At 52.0% G+C, this 17,065-nt stretch overlaps 8 protein-coding genes across 8 annotated transcripts; 4 read left to right on the top strand and 4 right to left on the bottom strand.

Annotated features, from left to right (window-relative positions):
* Window positions 1-581: 581 nt before the first annotated feature.
* Window positions 582-2,766, bottom strand: AA0111_g3590 (Isopenicillin N epimerase component 1; the record flags this gene model as incomplete). The annotated part of the gene is made up of 4 exons (XM_028649493.1): window positions 582-1,893; window positions 1,944-2,463; window positions 2,517-2,645; window positions 2,757-2,766. 4 exons carry the CDS (start codon window positions 2,764-2,766, stop codon window positions 582-584), a joined length of 1,971 nt encoding a protein of 656 aa, XP_028508951.1.
* Window positions 2,767-3,274: 508 nt separating this feature from the next.
* AA0111_g3589 (hypothetical protein) lies at window positions 3,275-4,193 on the bottom strand (the record flags this gene model as incomplete). Its single annotated transcript, XM_028649491.1, has 4 exons — window positions 3,275-3,296; window positions 3,348-3,652; window positions 3,701-4,035; window positions 4,085-4,193. 4 exons carry the CDS (start codon window positions 4,191-4,193, stop codon window positions 3,275-3,277), a joined length of 771 nt encoding a protein of 256 aa, XP_028509225.1.
* Window positions 4,194-4,508: 315 nt separating this feature from the next.
* Window positions 4,509-6,533, bottom strand: AA0111_g3588 (hypothetical protein; the record flags this gene model as incomplete). The annotated part of the gene is made up of 2 exons (XM_028649490.1): window positions 4,509-6,239; window positions 6,309-6,533. The coding sequence occupies 2 exons, from the start codon at window positions 6,531-6,533 to the stop codon at window positions 4,509-4,511; spliced, it is 1,956 nt and encodes a 651-aa protein (XP_028509224.1).
* Window positions 6,534-6,875: 342 nt separating this feature from the next.
* On the top strand, window positions 6,876-9,259 carry AA0111_g3587 (G2-specific protein kinase; the record flags this gene model as incomplete). Its single annotated transcript, XM_028649489.1, has 4 exons — window positions 6,876-6,915; window positions 6,967-7,019; window positions 7,071-7,476; window positions 7,527-9,259. The coding sequence occupies 4 exons, from the start codon at window positions 6,876-6,878 to the stop codon at window positions 9,257-9,259; spliced, it is 2,232 nt and encodes a 743-aa protein (XP_028509221.1).
* Window positions 9,260-9,723: 464 nt separating this feature from the next.
* On the bottom strand, window positions 9,724-11,865 carry AA0111_g3586 (hypothetical protein; the record flags this gene model as incomplete). Its single annotated transcript, XM_028649488.1, has 1 exon — window positions 9,724-11,865. One exon carries the CDS (start codon window positions 11,863-11,865, stop codon window positions 9,724-9,726), a length of 2,142 nt encoding a protein of 713 aa, XP_028509220.1.
* Window positions 11,866-12,861: 996 nt separating this feature from the next.
* AA0111_g3585 (hypothetical protein) lies at window positions 12,862-13,500 on the top strand (the record flags this gene model as incomplete). Its single annotated transcript, XM_028649487.1, has 2 exons — window positions 12,862-13,337; window positions 13,392-13,500. 2 exons carry the CDS (start codon window positions 12,862-12,864, stop codon window positions 13,498-13,500), a joined length of 585 nt encoding a protein of 194 aa, XP_028509223.1.
* Window positions 13,501-14,219: 719 nt separating this feature from the next.
* On the top strand, window positions 14,220-14,934 carry AA0111_g3584 (hypothetical protein; the record flags this gene model as incomplete). Its single annotated transcript, XM_028649486.1, has 2 exons — window positions 14,220-14,624; window positions 14,680-14,934. 2 exons carry the CDS (start codon window positions 14,220-14,222, stop codon window positions 14,932-14,934), a joined length of 660 nt encoding a protein of 219 aa, XP_028509222.1.
* A 506-nt stretch (window positions 14,935-15,440) lies between these two features.
* Window positions 15,441-16,302, top strand: AA0111_g3583 (hypothetical protein; the record flags this gene model as incomplete). The annotated part of the gene is made up of 3 exons (XM_028649485.1): window positions 15,441-15,490; window positions 15,728-15,900; window positions 16,040-16,302. The coding sequence occupies 3 exons, from the start codon at window positions 15,441-15,443 to the stop codon at window positions 16,300-16,302; spliced, it is 486 nt and encodes a 161-aa protein (XP_028509217.1).
* Window positions 16,303-17,065: the final 763 nt, after the last annotated feature.

Genomic DNA, 17,065 nt, shown 5'->3' with positions numbered 1-17,065 from the left:
ATTGCATAATCAGAACTGATAGATATTGCAACTACAACCTACTACTATTGCTTACCTACGTTCAAACGGTTCGATCAAATAGCTAAACCAATGAGAATACGAAACTTCAACAGGAGCTCATTTAGTAGAAGATTTCGTCTGGGTCGCCTTACCAGTGCAGTAGAGCCTATATACTAGATTACAGATGCGATGTACTCCAATCCCATATCGATTGGTGCTATGATGTTGCTTGTATCTGTTGAAGAAGATGGGCAGTTTCACGCAATGTTGCTCAACCGTGCTGTATGTGGAAAGTCCGTTCATCATTAAGAACACAGGCGATACATCAGCCTAGGGAGGAATGTAGTCGAGGATGATTAATGTGAGATACTAGTGTAATGCATTCATCGAGAGTTCTCTAGTGATACGAAACGTTGTCCTGCGATGTGTGGTTGTTCTTGAGAAGTTATAAATTCATCCCAGGTCTGCCATTCATGGTTACCTAAGTGCATCGTTAGGATTTGTTTAGGATGTAGATGTACAATCTATTCGAAACAAGAACGCTAGCTAAAAACTCCAAGCACGCATAAAAAACGGAAAGCTCATAGTTTGGCACCGCCCTCTACATCCACGCTTCCCTTAAGCAAATCCCAGTCCGCCATGGTAAAAACAACATAGCCGTCGTCGCTACCAGTCTTGCCCTTGCCGGATCCAAGAGCAGCAGGGTGCCAGTACATGGTGTCGTACTCCGCCTCTTCTTTCCCTTGCTCCTTGGCTTCCTTGTCCGCCCTTTCCATAAGCTTCCTTAGATCGATGCCATCGTTCCTCAATGGAACCTTGTTCTGCTTGTTGTTGTGCATTGTCGTTTGTTGTTTCTGGACCCTCAAGAACACAGGTACTGCGTACTTTGGCAGCTTCTTCTTCGCATGCGCAAGTAGCGCGTTGAAATTGAAGGAGTCTAGATGAGCAGGGTCGATGTAAATAGCTGCACAGCCTGCTCGGCCATCAAAGCCAGGCACTTCGACGCCATAAACGTTTGCCTCTTGAATCCCTGGGAAGGAGCCAAGTGCTTCGCTGACTTCTGCTGTACTGACGTTCTCAGATTTCCAGCGAAAGGTATCACCGAGGCGGTCCATGAAGAACCAACGGCCATCAGCGTCGCGGCGCAGTGCGTCGCCAGTGCGGTAATATAGGTCGCCTTTCTTGAAGACATTGCGCTCGAAGCGTTTCTCTGTGGCATCGGGGTTGTTCCAGTAGCCGACAAAAGCTTGCTCGCTTGGCATCTGGACGAGAATCTCACTTCCCTCCTCGTAGGCCTTTCGTTTGCAGAAGCCGGTCTTGGGATCACGGAGGAGATCTCCTGTCACGATGTCGACCTCGACGGGGACGTAGGTATTGTGGGTGCGCCAGCGATCGATGATACCCTGGTGGCCGACTGACGTGGCGGTAAAGGGTCCACGAGAACCGTTGAACAGCGCCATGACGCCTTCCGTGCTGTTGAAGAATTCACCAACGACCTCGATACCGAAGCGGTCGACAAATCGCTGCCATACGTCAGGGCGAAGGCCATTTCCGAACATGGCTCTGACATTGTGCTTCCGATCCAGATCGCTTGGAGGGGCGTTGAGAAGGTAGCGAGCGGTCTCTCCCACATAGACGATGGCGGTAGATCTCGAATCGCGTACGTCGGTCCAGAACCTGGATGTCGAGAACTTGGTTCCGATACAGCATGTGAGACCGGTGACCATGCAGACGAGTGCTGTAGTGCCTCCAGTGCCGTGGTATAGAGGCATGCAGACATACCATCTGTCGCCGTTGGGCCCGGACTTGAGCCCCATTGCACCTACACGCTGAGTCAAACCGACCGCTCTCTGGGTTTCGAAAGGACAAGCTTTTGGGTGTCCAGTCGTGCCACTGTCATAATCAGCACCGCTCCAGCAACAACTGCCATGATGCTCACTGACCTTGTATAGAACAGAAAGAGGGGGAACTTCCCCTTCATGCCCACCCGAAGCTCATCCTCGGGCCTCGCGGGTTCCAGCCTGGAAATCTCTCCCTTCAGAGCCGTGTCGAGGACTAGGACAGTCATGCCCAGCTCATTTTCCAGCCTCTCTCTCACAGCCTCGATACGATCTCTGCACTCTTGATCCTCGTCCACAAGCAACACCTTGGCGCCACTCACTTTCAAGCAGTGCACCAGCGCATCGCCTGCGAGGTTGTAGTTGATCCACGCTGGCGCGCTTCCTATGCTCCAGCTACCGAGGTGTGCGAACAAGAATTCGGGGCGGTTCATCATGTACATGGCGAAGAGCTGACCGGGGACAACGCCATTTTGGCGGAGGTATTGGCCATATCGGCAGGCATTGGCGTAGGTTTCGGCCCATGTGTAGCAGCCGGTGCGAGACCAGATGCATTCTTCGGTCGAGGGCAGGCGGCGGACTTGGGCTTCGAATTGGTACCACAGAGACTGGCCCTTGCCTTGTGCTGGTGTCTTGTTAGAATACAGCAGACTGACAGTCTACAGAGCTCGGGCTTACCATTTCTCTCGAGGTCGCGCGCGGCAGCCTTCAGGACGCGTTGGCTCTTGAGGTCTTTCGTGATGTGGTATTTGGCGTCGATGTAGGCGGCAGCTGCGGTAACACCTGCAATTGCGCCTGCTACGGGTGCTTGAAAGCCGGGTCAGTTTATATGCACGACGTGAGTTGGGTAGAGACATGGTTGGGGGTTGACGTGACAAGCGCGCCGCGGCTGTTGCTGCACGAAATGGGAACACGCACCGAGAGCCATGATGAGATGTGCTTTCTATGTCTCGTGGCTGGAGAATGTACGAGAGCAAAACACAGAAATACACCGAAGAGATAAGTCGCGACAAAAGTAAGCCGAAGTACGCCCAATGCTCCTAGATAACCTGCGACATGTTCGTCCACAACGTGATCAATTGCCGACGTGCCCTCGGCATTTAAACCGCCGTTCCACCTGGGCACGCCAATGCACACGGCCCCATGGAGTAACCCCACGGCTAAGAGCCCCACACCCTACTCTCGTCATCCTGCGACGCCCTCTATCCCACTCCGTCGGACCTTTTCCACATTGGCGATGAGTCCAACGAGTTGATGATGGTTGCGCGGCTTCAAAATTGCTTGCACGCCACCTCTGGGCTGTCATCCTCGCCTATGGGGCCTTCCAGAGCGCGCTAGTGAAATACTCGCAGTCAGCTTGTTTACAGTGTTAAAACAGCATTTTCATGTCATAAAATCATATATATTATTCCTTGTCGACATTGCTTACCTTCATACTAGAGCTTCGCCTCGGAACCCCTAGCGAACTCAGCATCTAACTCTACACGACCACAGCTCTATCAAACTCACATGTGCTTGTGGAAGAAGTCCAACACCATCTTATACCCACGCTCATACTCTTTCTTAACCTTCTCCTGCTCAAGGTCACTGCGTGCCGCCATCCAGCCGTGAATCTGGTCTGGGAACCATTCTACAACGTGAGGAACCTTGATACCCTCCTCCCACTTCTTAACATCGTCTTTAGGCTCATCGCCGGAAGGAAGCATGATGTAGGGAATCTTGATGCCGGGGGCGTCGTCGCCAGCAACCATGGCGGGGTGGCACGCAGCGGCAACCTTGAACTTTGTGCCTTCCATGGACGACAAATTGACAATCTGTGCGGTGTTAGCACATGCATCAAGGTCGAATCACCTTGTTCATACCTTTCCGCCCCAGCAGAAGCCAATGATAGCCCACTTCTCAATGCCGTTCTTCTGGCTGAGTTCGTCGACAATCTTCGGAATGCGCGGCAGTGTCTTCGGAGGCGCAGCTTGCGACTTGAAGAACTCACCCATCTTTTGCTCCTTCTCCTTGGTGTCTGGCGGCATCCAGGATATGTCGGCTGGGTTGCCCTCGAAGAAATCAGGCATGAAAACTTGGTACTTCTGGCTGTCGGTGTAAGCCAGGATATCAGCGCCTTGCAGTGTTTGATTAAAGAATCCGAAGATGTCGTAGACGACTAGAATTCCTTGTTTTGCGTCCTTGGGACCGGTCTGGTCTGTAGAAGTTAATTGGGACGTGACGTGATGTCTCGGTGTTGGACGTACAGGTCTTCAATCCGTCTACCTCAATATAATCACCCTTTGGCTGGTAGCCTTTACTGACCACCGCAGGTGTGTTGCAGCATGCCTGCGACTGTGTAGATTCGGTCGACATATTGGCAATGTGTTGTTTTGGAAGTACTTTGCGCGTTGGTATTGCTTGGTAGCTTGTGAATAGTCGCGGCCTTGCGATTGAAGCTCTTCCTAAATGTTGAGGTAAGAGCCGAGTCGTTGGAGTTTGAAGAGTTGAGGTCGCTCGGGCAATGACGCGCATTATGAGTTGCTACGGTATTTGTCAAGCTGTCAACGACCATTTGGCGGGGAGCTGCGCACCGAACCCCACCATGATGTCACCAATCGTGCGCCTTGGAGGGCTACGGTCCATGCAAGTGAATTTGCATCTAGCATGAAGCTTGGTTGGATTCTCTGTCTAAGCATCTAAGTTTAGCTTCTCGAGCAACGTGTCTATCTTCCCTAGTAGGATTTGATAATTCATCGCATCTTGAGCAAATTCATCACCGACTTCCTCGCCATCCAGATTTCTAATGACACCAGCAGCAATTTGCTGCTCGACCGACGCCATGTTCTCATCTTGCTGCAGCTTATTAGGTATACCGTCCTCTAGCGCGAAATCGCCCATAGCATCAACAAGATCTCCATCGGTACTGGCTTGCATAGCTGCGTTCTCATCCATCATCTCATCTAGCCCGCTATCCTCAAAGCGCAGCCTGAATCGTTCCGAGAGGTAATATCGGATGTCGTCGACGAGTTCGACAGTATCGGTCTCCTGACGTGCCTTGACGCGATTTGCAGATTCCTGGACTAGCTCTGCAAACTCAGGTTGGTCTATGTAGTGTTCCAGCCGGTAGGCGATGTATCGCGCAGCAAACTCTTCAAGCCGCTGTACTCTTGTGTCCCACCCGGCTCGGATGACTTCATAGATATCCACTGCTTCATCTGCATCTGTAGCACCCCGTGGGTTGTCTGACTCGACTGCTGAGGTTGCGCCGTTACCCAGTGCGGAAATGATAATGGCGGCGCGTTGCTTCAGCTTCTCGATGAAGAGCTGATCTGCCGCAAAGAGCACATCGATTGCAATATCCAAACCAAAGTCAGCACGTTCGGTGTACATGAATGTAAGGATAGTCTCCAAAACTGCTGGCGAGCAGTCGATGGTCACAATCTGCAGATGCGGTGTGTCTTGTGCTTCCTTGAACTGAGAGCTGAACATGGTCAGGAAGTACTCAGAACGCAATAGCATAGCTCGGTGCGCGGGGAAGATGGTTGATTTACGAGGCGCTTGTTGACGTGAAGGCGACCTCGAACGTGCGCGACCAGGTCCGACTGGTATTCCTAACAGAGGCCCTGGAGTGTTTCGCACAGGTGGCGTGGATGACTCTGATGGCCCTGGTGACCGATCGGTGCCCTCGGAATCTTGATCTTCGTCATCATCGTCGGCACGCAGTAGTATGTCGGCGAAGATGGAGTTCTCCCGGTCCCATTGTATATTGTCCACCTTTGCAGTGTCCACGACCCGCTTGTGCCGGAGGACGTTGTTCTTGAACCAGCCTTCTAGTTGATCTCGGCCCCGTTCCAATTCCTCCGCGCGTCGCTGACGCAATAATCTTCGATCCGAGACTTCTGTAATATCTTCGAACAAACGTTCTATCTCTAGCTGCTTGCCAATCTTATCTATGCCGCTTAGCACCACTAGCTCCTGCTCATCACTCAGTCCATGTAACGCTCTGCGTATTGAGACTTCTTGGAAGTAGAGATACTGCAATGCCACGCCTAGCGACTCTGCGGGTATGGTGTTTGGTAGCTTCCACGAGGCCGTGTTCGGTGCCGCTTCCAGCTTCTTCGCAAAGTACGGCGATCGTGCCGCGAGGAGAAATTTATGAAGGTGGAATTCTTGACCATAGGCTGTGATTGTGATGTCCGTCGTCTTAGGCGAAGTCCTCGTGAGGAGTGAAGTAATGTGCGCCGCCAGCGGTTGGAGGGGGTTGGAAGATTTTGCGTAATCGTAGGATAATAGCAAGTTGCGTATACGGTCGTTGAGGGCGTTGTACAGGCATCGCTCCCCTTGAAAAGTGTCTCTTTCACAGAGTGCGCCGTTTTCAAGAAGCAACCTTATGACTTCGTAGTGACCGCAAAGACTAGCCTTCAGCGGTCAGCGCATTGCTCTTGTTCAGGTAACAAAATGTCCAGACAAAGCAGAAGGGTGTCTTACTAGGATAAGAGGTGTATAATCGAATTTATCCCTGGCGTTGATGTTCACACCCGTCGAGATCATCTCCTGGCAAACCTTTAAGTCTCCCCTCCGACATGCCTCACAAAAGACCCTGAAATCATCACTCAAGTCTAGCGGGTTCTCTTCCTTGAGCTGGCCCGACGAGATGGCCTGGGCTTCTGTCGCGAGGGCCGCCTCGATCTCGTACTTCTTCTTGACGTCCATGGCTGTGGCAAAAAGTGGATTCACTCGCTGGCCCCGACATATTGCGAGAGTGACTACTGATTGTTATGCGATGACGAGTGGCGGCGTAGATCGGCGTGCTATCGATAAGGCCGGTGACAGGGGTGCGTCCCACCTGGCAACTGCAAAACGTGGGCGTTGCTGGGTTGACGGGCGTTAGCGTAAACAGGCCCAAACACCAAGGAAACCTGGCTTCCATCCCACCCATTCATTGTACATAATCTACACCCGTCACTACCTTCGCCCTCTACTAACCCAGCAGCTTGCTACCCTTACCTACATTCCATAATTGCATGTCTTTTGAGCAATAGCAATATCTTCACCATGCCCGAGGAAGAAAAGTACGATGTGCTCGAGAAGATTGGTACGGCCGGACCTTGGGATACGACGGGAGACGCGTACTGACATTGTATAGGCCATGGGTCCTTTGGTATCATTCGCAAGGTCAAGCGAAAGTCAGATGGTTATGTATGCAACCACGACAGAGCCTGCGCACGCAACTTGCTAACCGCCGCCTAGATCCTCTGCCGCAAGGAAATCAGCTATCTTAAGATGTCGCAGAAGGAACGCGAGCAGCTGCAGGCTGAGCTGTCTATCCTGAAGGAGCTCCGACACCCCAACATTGTCGCCTACTTCGAACGTGACCACATCAAGGCATCGCAAGACCTCCACCTCTACATGGAATACTGCGGAAACGGCGACCTCGGACGCGTCATTCGAGACCTAAAGAACAAGAACCAAGTTTGTGAGGAGGAGTTTGTCTGGAGCATTTTCAGCCAAATCGTCAGCGCCTTGTACCGCTGCCATTATGGTGAAGACCCCCCTGCGGCAGGCCGCAACGTCATGGGTCTGGTTGGCAATGCGAAGCCAGTCCGTGACCCACGCAAGCCTATGATTCTCCACAGAGATCTTAAGCCTGAAAACAGTCAGTATTTGGTCCTTATGTTGTCGCTTGATTGTACTAACAACCCGCAGTCTTTCTCGGAGACGACAACAGTGTCAAGCTGGGCGACTTCGGTCTGTCCAAGATCCTCCAATCGCACGATTTCGCCTCTACCTACGTTGGTACTCCTTTCTACATGTCGCCTGAGATTTGCAAGGCGGAGCAATATGGACCCCATTCCGACATTTGGGCACTCGGTTGCATCATATACGAGATGTGCACCAAGTCACCTCCCTTCAACGCGAAGACTCACTTCGAACTCATCTCCAAGATCAAGCTGGGTCGATACCCTGACATACCTGCTTGCTATTCAGCAGAGCTCCGAAAAGTCATCGCCAGCTGCCTCAACACAACACCCGATCACAGGCCAGACACTGCCGCCCTTCTCAACTTGCCCATTGTCAAGCTCATGCGCAAAGAGCAGGAGGTCGTCAAGCTGGGACAAGATCTCCGAGAGCAACGTATGCTCACAGCGAAGCGAGAGAAGGAAGCAAGCGAGGCCATTTCACGTATCCGTAAAGAATTGGACGACCAGTTACGACGAGAGTGGGAAGTCAAGGCACAATTGGAGATTGAGAGGCAAGTGAAGCTCCAAACAGAGCAGCGGGTACAAAAAGAGCTGGCGCACCTCCAGGCGACGTTTGAGGGCGAGGTCAACAGGCGGGTAGAGCGCGCTTTGAAGATGTACCCCAACCGTCTGAGCACATCACCAAAGCTGGCTCCTCGTTCAAACACACCCACCATGGCGGCAACCGAACCTTCGGCTTTGTTCTCAGCAGAGGCTGAAGGTGCCGTTACAAACACTTCCCAGAACACGCTCAACACAGATTCCGACTTCGCAAGTGGAACAGACCTTTCGTCACTCTCTCTAGATGATCACACCGAGGACGTCACCATTGCACCCAAACCAAAGGCAAAGCGACCGTCTCGAGGCCCCCTCGTTCGCGCCCGCACAATGTTCTCCCAGCCTTCCACCACACAAGTACCGGATTCTCCCATGGATGTTCAGATGGCTGAGCCGTCGCCCGCGCCTGCCTCACTCAAGGGACTTTCCCTTTCCCCCCGTCGCAACCAGCAACCTAAGCAAAACATCTTCGCTGCGGCCAAGGAAGGTGCCAAAAAGTGGGAAGCCGATGTTCCTCCTTCGCCCACTGAAGCTGAGTGGAATGCCGACTTCGACGATGACGACGACCTTCCCGTGCTGCCATCGCCAACCCGCGCACGAAGCGCCTCTGGTGGTCGTCCTATGAGTGAAGACCCTTTCAAAGTGCTCGCGAACGCTCAAGCACCACTACTAAAGGCGAACGCCCGACTCGGAAGCACACCAAACCTACTGGGTCCCAGAACTACGAAGCCTCGCCCCGTTTCTGCCGTACCCATTGTCGCTGCATCTCCTTCTCGACAGAAGGCCAGGTCCACGGACAACCCATCGACGTCGCCGCGCAAGACCGGCGCCACAACAAAGTCCATACCATTTGCTGGTCTCCCATCAAAGAAGGGCAATGAGGCGTTCCGTGTGCAAGCGATGCGCAACAACGGTGGTGTTCAGGGTCGCACATTGGTCGAGCTTCAACAAGCCCGCGGTATTCCTGTGCACACTATGAGTGAAGATGAGGGTGGCGCGAAGAAAGGCTTCGGATATGGTGGCCGAAGGAGTCCTGTCAAGAGGACTGGCGGTATCAGCCCGCCTGCAGTATGGGACCCAGAGACCGAGCCGGAGATGCCATCTCCCTTCATTGTCCGCAGCAAACGCATGGTCCGGTAGGACGGACGATCTGTAACAGCCCCGGAACGATTACGACACTTACAACGACACGACGAGGAGTAGATAATGGGTGTATTGGTTTACACTTCCCATGGCGTTGGAAAACTGGAGGGCAGATACCATTTCCTTTGTTCATCAAACGGAGTGGTGTTTCGGCGTTGATGATTGTGGATTGAAAGCGAGCCATTGGGTCGCGTCCTATCTACCATCTCTTCCCTTTGTCATCACTGCATCTGGTCTTGTTTTTTATCATCACATCTTCTCGCCAACATACTAGCATCTTTTGAGCGATATTGTGGATTCGATTGGATAGGCGTTGAGGCGTTGCACCGTCATGAAACGGTTTGCATCTGTAGTCTTATTTATTTCTTCGCAACGAATGTTACCACTACCATACTTCATTAACGGATGAGAACATTCACGACGTGACAGATTCAACGAACACTTATTGGTCGTCGCGAATATCACCATCCAAAGCTCTCGGTATGCAGGTATATGCCTTGCGCGCCCGTTCCTTTATGCACTGCCCTTTCATCGCTCAAGCAAACGACATCTTGCTTCACATCCGCCACTAAGCCCTGCGGCCCACACACCACCACTGCACTCTCTCCCAGCGCCTGTTCCAATGACCTGCGTATAATATCGCGTGTTCTTGGTCGACCCGAGTATACCGCTATCGCAGGATGTACGACAACCTTCTTACTTGGTTCAAGAGAAGATGGAGTAGAAGGTACGAAGGAAGTGGGACGAGATGATGCATTGGCTTTGGGTTTCGAGCAGGCACATACGGTTTTGCCGGCTGGAGAAGACTCCGATTCGTCGATGGCAGCGCGGCAACAGCATGTGCCGTTCGGACCACAGGACGTTTGTTGGACATCGAGGCTTTCAGAATTGAGAGATGCGACTTCTTGATAACCCTCCTTCTCTGACTTTGTCGTGCTGCTTTCTGTTGTCATCTGTTGAGGCGATCTATACTGCACTGCGCCGTGCTTGGGCTCCTTCTGCTGCTGTGCTGCGTTCGTGTTGGGTGCTGTCACACCCGAGAGTAAAGAAATGTGCTCTTCGGTGAAGGATTCGTCGCAGGTGATGTACACCGTCATCTCGAGCTTGATATCGCGAAGTGTTTCTTGCAGCGCTTCGAACTCGGTATATATGGAGGAAAGTTGCTTAGAGAACCAACTGAGTTGGCCTCTACTCTTGACGACCCATACGAAGCGAAGGTGTCGTGTGACGGCGCCAGTTGGCGCTTTCAAGAATGAAGTGCTGTCTGGACTATCACGAGCGTTCTCCTTCCAGCCTTGGAGTAAATCGCGTAGGAGCGGAAGGGTGAAGGTTCCACCAGTGCTGCCCGCTAGGAGAACGACGCTGTCAAATTGACGAAGTGGTCTCAAAGTGCCATAGGGGCCTTCTATGGTCACGTTCCTGGCTTTCGCAGTCACTCCAACCAGACTGCCAGATCTCTCAGCATGCCGAAAGAAACGTTTTGTCCCGCCTTTTTCAGCCTTGACGTAGAACTCCATCTTTCCATCTTCTGGGATCGATGCCACGGTGAATGGATGACTTTGGAGTGGTACTAGGGAATGGCAAGATAGGTATACATGCTGGCCAGGGGTCCAGCTGATAGGAGGATTGGTGACAACGATACGTGTGGTGTTGTGTGGAAGAGGTGTGAACTCAGCTTTGCATACCCAGAAGCCATCGATCTGGCCCCGCTTCTTCAACGATGGATGGAAGAAGGATGTGTTGATGTATAGTAGTCGGAGCGCGCGGAAGACACGGTCAAACAGGAAAAAGGCAACGGGTGCCCAAACATAGCCGTTCATCTCGATAGGGGTATGAATGTAAACGAACGCAAGGAATACCGCAAAGGAGACGATGTGTTGGATAACGAATATTTCGTAGTTCCAGCCACGAATGGGTGTCATAGAGCTGAAGACGATCCACGCCAGCGTGCACCAGGCGGCAAGGCCTTTCCACACAATCTTGTTGTTCTTGAGTTGGTAGCCAATGTAGTCGTACGGTGCCCAGGCACTGAAGAAGTACCCCATGTGCATAGTAGCTGTGAGAAGCATACATCGAGCGCACCACCGGTGAAGCCAATTGAGACGTTCATAACTGACACCACTAAGACACCCTATTACATTATTCTTGCCCGCTAGTAGGACGATGATAGGTAGTTGGGCGATCGTAACCACACCGCAACGGAAGCCAATATTTTCCATACTGAACTGGTCCGTCACATCGAAGCCGTACAAACATAGGACGACTAGGACTACTACGTTTGCTGCAACCAAGGACGATCGACCGACTGTTGGTAATCTGAGTACGCGACCCTTTAGTGGTATGTGGAGAGAGAAGTTAGAGGCTTCGCGCGTTAATGCGAAGAGTGTCGCGTTTCCAAGAGGGAACCATGACCTCGGCTTTGCGGGTGTCTGCGAACCGCCTCTTATTGTAAGCATTCTTTGGCGGTATAGCACGTAGTTGTAGACGTTGAAAATTGTTGCGACGCCTACTGCTGCCCCTATTACTGCGTAGTAGAAATTTGGCCATTCTGTGAGCTCGGGCAACATGCCCATAGAGCCCATCGACATGTGGTTGTGGCTCATGATGGGCGCCGCTGCGATTACGCAACCGTCGTTTGGCTGATGATTTCAGGCCTGGAATAGATGCGAAGTTGGGCGTTTGCGAATGACGGACGGGCGAAAGCCTAGCCTTGGTGTTTATTGCATGCTGGCTCGGTCGGAAACAAGTCAAAAGACGTAACTAGGGCGATGGTGTCATCGACTGATAAGTTGTGGGTACGAAGATACACTCTAGTACTTTGGGAGATGGATAGAATGTAGCAGTGTCATAGGAATAATGAAGACCGATAGTGATGTAGAGGAAGTGTCACACATGGAGCACCTTCAGATACGTTCTAGCAATAATCCAATGTTTCCGTAGTGCCGAGTGTAATCAATCGCCTCCCACATGCAGGCTCGATGCACTGCGGGGCCTGGATTGAGGGCCAGTGGGCACCATCCTGGCCGTGGCGTAGGTCAAGCTTCGCGTGCTAACCAAAGACGGCTAATTATGCTCAAAGTCGCTCTTGGATCTCACGGCTCTTTGAACGTCGCCCGTTCGTTCGTAGTCACCGGCAGCGCGCCATGGCCCACCGAAGCTGCAGGTGCATCGCTGCAGGCCGTCCGTGGCTTCGAGGTTGCTCTCTCTTACTTGTAGGCGGGAAGGCAGTGCCGAGAAACGTGCTCACATGCCCTGACGCTTCACGCATCAGCCCAGACTTGACATTTTCTTGAGTGTCGCAAGATCCTACTCACTCACTTAACTTGTATACACTGCAACACGAAATCAACGCCCCCAGGTTATGCGTTCATGCTGAAGCGTCTTTACTTGCGCAATCGGAACCAGCGAACGTGCAACCCCCATAACGTACCAAGGACTCTTAAGCGATCATCTCCCCAGTACCGAGTTAGCAGTCTGGAACTCAGTACCTAGTCTTCGATATCTAATCACCCCACACAACCCAGACGTACACTTTTCTGAGCCTCATCGTCAGAAACATTCTCATCGATTACGCGCACACACACACCCAGCTTGGCACCATGGTCGCTCACGAGGGTCACGAAACGGCTACTAGTTCGATGGATATGGGCGGCATGGATATGGGTACTTCGTCACATGGCAGCATGGCAATGGCTTTCTTCACGGCGACGAACACTCCGCTATACTCCGAAGCATGGACCCCTACGACTGCCGGTCAATACGCTGGGACATGCATCTTCCTTATCTTCCTCTCCATCCTCCTCCGTGCAGTCTTTACAGCGAAAACCTTGCTTGAGGTCAGAGCAGTTAAGAGCGCCTTGAAGCGACGATATGTTGTCGTTGCTGGCGAAAGAGCGGTTATCGAGAAAGCTACGGACGACGCCAACTCGATGACTGGTATTCTTACAACAAATGGTGTCCAGGAAGATGTGCGGGTTGTCTCGGCGCCTGTATCTCATATTCAGCCATGGAGGTTCAGTGTCGATCTGCCTAGGGCACTCATAATGACGGTTGCGGCTGGTGTCGGATACCTCCTGTAAGTAATATGCATGCTTGTACATTGCCTTGGTCGAAGCTGACTCCTCAACAGCATGTTGGCAGTTATGACATATAATGTGGGATACTTTTTGTCTGTTTTGGCAGGTGCTTTTGTCGGCGAACTGGCATTTGGCAGGTTCAACCAAGTTGCGGCCCATTAAGTTAGATTCTCAACCACACCTATGCATTCATAAGAAAACTTGTCATGACAAAGTTACTTGTTCACATCAGCGCCTCAATTAATTCATGCTTCACGGAACCTTTCTTATCGCTCCGTGCTCGGCCAAACATTTTGACCCACGAAGTGCTAACATTATCGACAGGTCCACAAAGCTTGTTCCACACAAGATCCGAACATGCGATTCATGAACGTGTTATTCCCATGATTTTGATCTTCAAAGCCGGTGTAGAACCATAGTCCAGGTCTCAGAGTGTCACCGGAATTCTCATGGGTGGAATAGATCCATGTTCGACGCTAGTCGCTTCCGCCATAGAACCACTGCTTTGGTAATAAACTTGCTCACCCAGCGCGCCACAACATAGCGTACCCTGATAACTTGCACATTAGCGAGTGCCGCCGCCGATGCAGAATATCACTCACTTACTGTTCTTTGCTTAGATCGTCGGCCTATTTGAAACGCAGGTTAAATGCATGTGGCCATCAGTGCTCACGCGCGAGGCACGCGGTTCACTGGACGGAATACACGGCATGGCAAGATGCGTTCCAACCTAAGCTGCAATAAATACGGCAGGAGTTCCCAGCGTTCGCTTGCTGTTCATTGTTGCATTCCTGACTTTCTCGCGCTTCTCTATACAAAGTCAACCGCGTCTTCCTCTCTACCTTGACATCAATACCTACATCTACCTCCGAACCGTAAACATGCTTTCCAATAGCATCCTCACACTCGCGTTCCTACCTCTTTCCCTCGCTCATTTTCAACTCAAGTTTCCTGCGGCGCGTGGGTTCACCGACGACACTGAGGGCAACTTCCCGTGCGGAGGTTTCAACGATGTTCAACAACAACGCACCGACTTCCCCATTGGCGGTGGCCCAATACAACTGCACATGGAGCATCCACAAACGAATGTCGCTGTGTACATGGCCATTGGCGATAACCCGGGGGATGGGTTTAGCATTGTCGCACAACAGCAGCTCCAGGTCTCAGGGCTTGGAGACTTTTGCTTAGGCTCGGTCGCCGTACCGGCAGGATTGAACGTTTCGGACGGCACCAAGGCCTCAATACAAGTCGTTACCAACAACCACGAGGCGGGTGGTCTATACCAGGTAAGCTTACTATTCATGGACTTTCCCGTTACAACAGAATCGCTAATGTCCATAGTGCGCGGACGTAACCTTGGTCAACAATGCCCAGATCAACTTCAGTGAAGACTGCAAGAACCAAACAGGCATGAGTGTTACCCAGGAGAACATTTCCGGAAACCCCAACGGAACATCATCAACAGACGCAAGCCCGAGCTCGGCGACCAGTGGAGGTGCAGCATCAGCCACACCGACCACCGGCGCAGCAACACAAGCGAAGGTTGCCTCGTGGGCTTTGGGTGCTGTTGGTCTGGCTGGAGTGGCACTGCTCTAGATAGTGGCGTGTTGAGGTAGAAAGCTGTATACCAATATTGATTATTCCCTTCTGTGCCTTGCGTCATTCTACCATTAAGTGAAGCATGCATCTACGTGTGTCGAGAAACAGGCAAGGATGGCATTTTGCGTAAACGCGCTGCGAGTGAGAACTGGCGCCCGTCGTGAGTTGACGGTCAGTCTTGAGATGCGAGCTTGATGACGGCGTGTTGGCGTTCATGTGTATGGAATGCCACTCTGACGTTGCGGGGATCTGGAGCTTCCAACAAGCGAGGCATGCACACAATCGGCGCTTCCGTAGAGTTTCGCCGATGCCCGCAACAACTTCACCAGCAACACCACACTCCAAGTCTCGGCCACGATCCCGAATTTAGGTGCGTACCGATCCCGTATTCACCCTGAGCTCAAGCCCTCGCTCAAATCTGCGAAGAAACCGAACCCGACCGCTGACCCTCGACTTGCACAGCTCTCCCCACCTAGTCATCCTTCTTCCTCAACACCGCAAATATGGATCAAGCAAAGTTGGCGCGCATGCAAGCGTCAGTGCGCATTGGTATGTACGCCTATTCTGAGCTGGAATTGCCTTGGGCGGCAGGCCGTCATATCACTCGAGGTATCCATTGCTAACCTGTGCGTGTATAGGGTAAGCAAGCCTCTTGTCCTCTATTTTTGACAGCCCCGCACCACAAAATATCTTGACACCCCGAAACCACCACCACGACCACCAATCACTAGCGAATGGCATAGCAGGACTCAGATGAATATGAGGGATTCGAGGCTAACTCGATATATAGCGGCAAGGGTACTCCCCGCAGGAAGGTCAAGAAGGTCCACAGGGCCGCTGGTACCGACGACAAGAAGCTCCAGACCGCGTTGAAGAAGCTCAACGTCCAGCCCATCCAGGCCATTGAGGAGGTCAACATGTTCAAGAGCGACGGAAACGTCATCCACTTCTCGGCACCTAAGGGTACGTCATCCTAGAGCTCCGCACTGTGAGGAGGTTGAGAGGGGAGTTTGGACATACAGCAGACATGCTATTATCTAAACCCGCTCTTCCATCACCCACATTCGTAATACACCATATACTGACGCGCACATTTGTTTAGTCCACGCCTCAGTACCTGCCAACACCTTCGCCATCTACGGACACGGTGAGGACAAGGAGCTAACCGAGCTCGTCCCCGGCATCCTCAACCAGCTCGGCCCAGATTCGCTCGCATCGCTACGCAAACTTGCCGAGTCCTACCAGAGCATGCAGAAGGAGAAGGGTGAGGACGGCGAGAAGAAGGACGACGACGACGAGGACGATGATGACATCCCCGAACTTGTCGCTGGTGAGAACTTCGAGTCCAAGGCTGAGGTCGAGTAAGAAGTTACACAAAAAGTAGCTTGACAACGACTGGAAAGAGCCAGGGAGGAGTCATGTGCAATGACAGCCTACCGCATGTATATTGATATGGAGGACTTCATGGATGCAACGACCGTGACGGTCAGCAGTCGCGGTGGGTCTTGCATTCAGATACCGGACTGGCGTTATGTCTCGGAACAGATATGAATGAAAATCTTCTAGCACGCTCCCCATGTCATGACTGCGCACCAAACACAAGATGGGAGTCTAGGCGTATTTGACTCTGCGAGTTTCCAAGGCCTACGACTGCGCACATAAATCGAATGTCGCGAATGAAGCTTTTCGAGATGGCAGTGCGACAAAGAGTCGTCGAAGATCCCACGAGTCAGCTGTAATGAATGTGTCAAGCCTCAGAGCTCGTGATTTGGGGTATAGACGCCAGAAGGACGGAACGCCCCCGCAATTGTTACGACTTCGTAAGCACAAGTCTGTCTGCTGCCAAAGTTTATGTATCCGTATCATTGTCAGCAAGGGTTCGGCAACAATGGGTTCCGTGGTTAGGCGTAAAACAGCTAGTGCGCGATCCCTAGCTTCCTTTTCCCAAGCCTTCAACATCTCACAATTGGAATAAGCAGCGTGGCCATGGTCGCGATTCATAAGCCCAAGCATAAGCAACGTCCAATGTCGGCTAAAATACTGATAAGGAAACTTTGAGAACTATTTATGAAGGGCTAACAACGCGCTTGCTATAATGAAACGTCTCAGTCACTCGATTCAGCCTCGA

Source organism: Alternaria arborescens (assembly GCF_004154835.1).
Source record: "Alternaria arborescens strain FERA 675 chromosome Unknown contig_6, whole genome shotgun sequence".
Taxonomy (NCBI): Eukaryota; Fungi; Ascomycota; class Dothideomycetes; order Pleosporales; family Pleosporaceae; genus Alternaria; species Alternaria arborescens.
The sequence above is the reverse complement of the archived record's forward strand: the minus strand, read 5'-3'. Positions and strand labels throughout refer to the sequence as shown.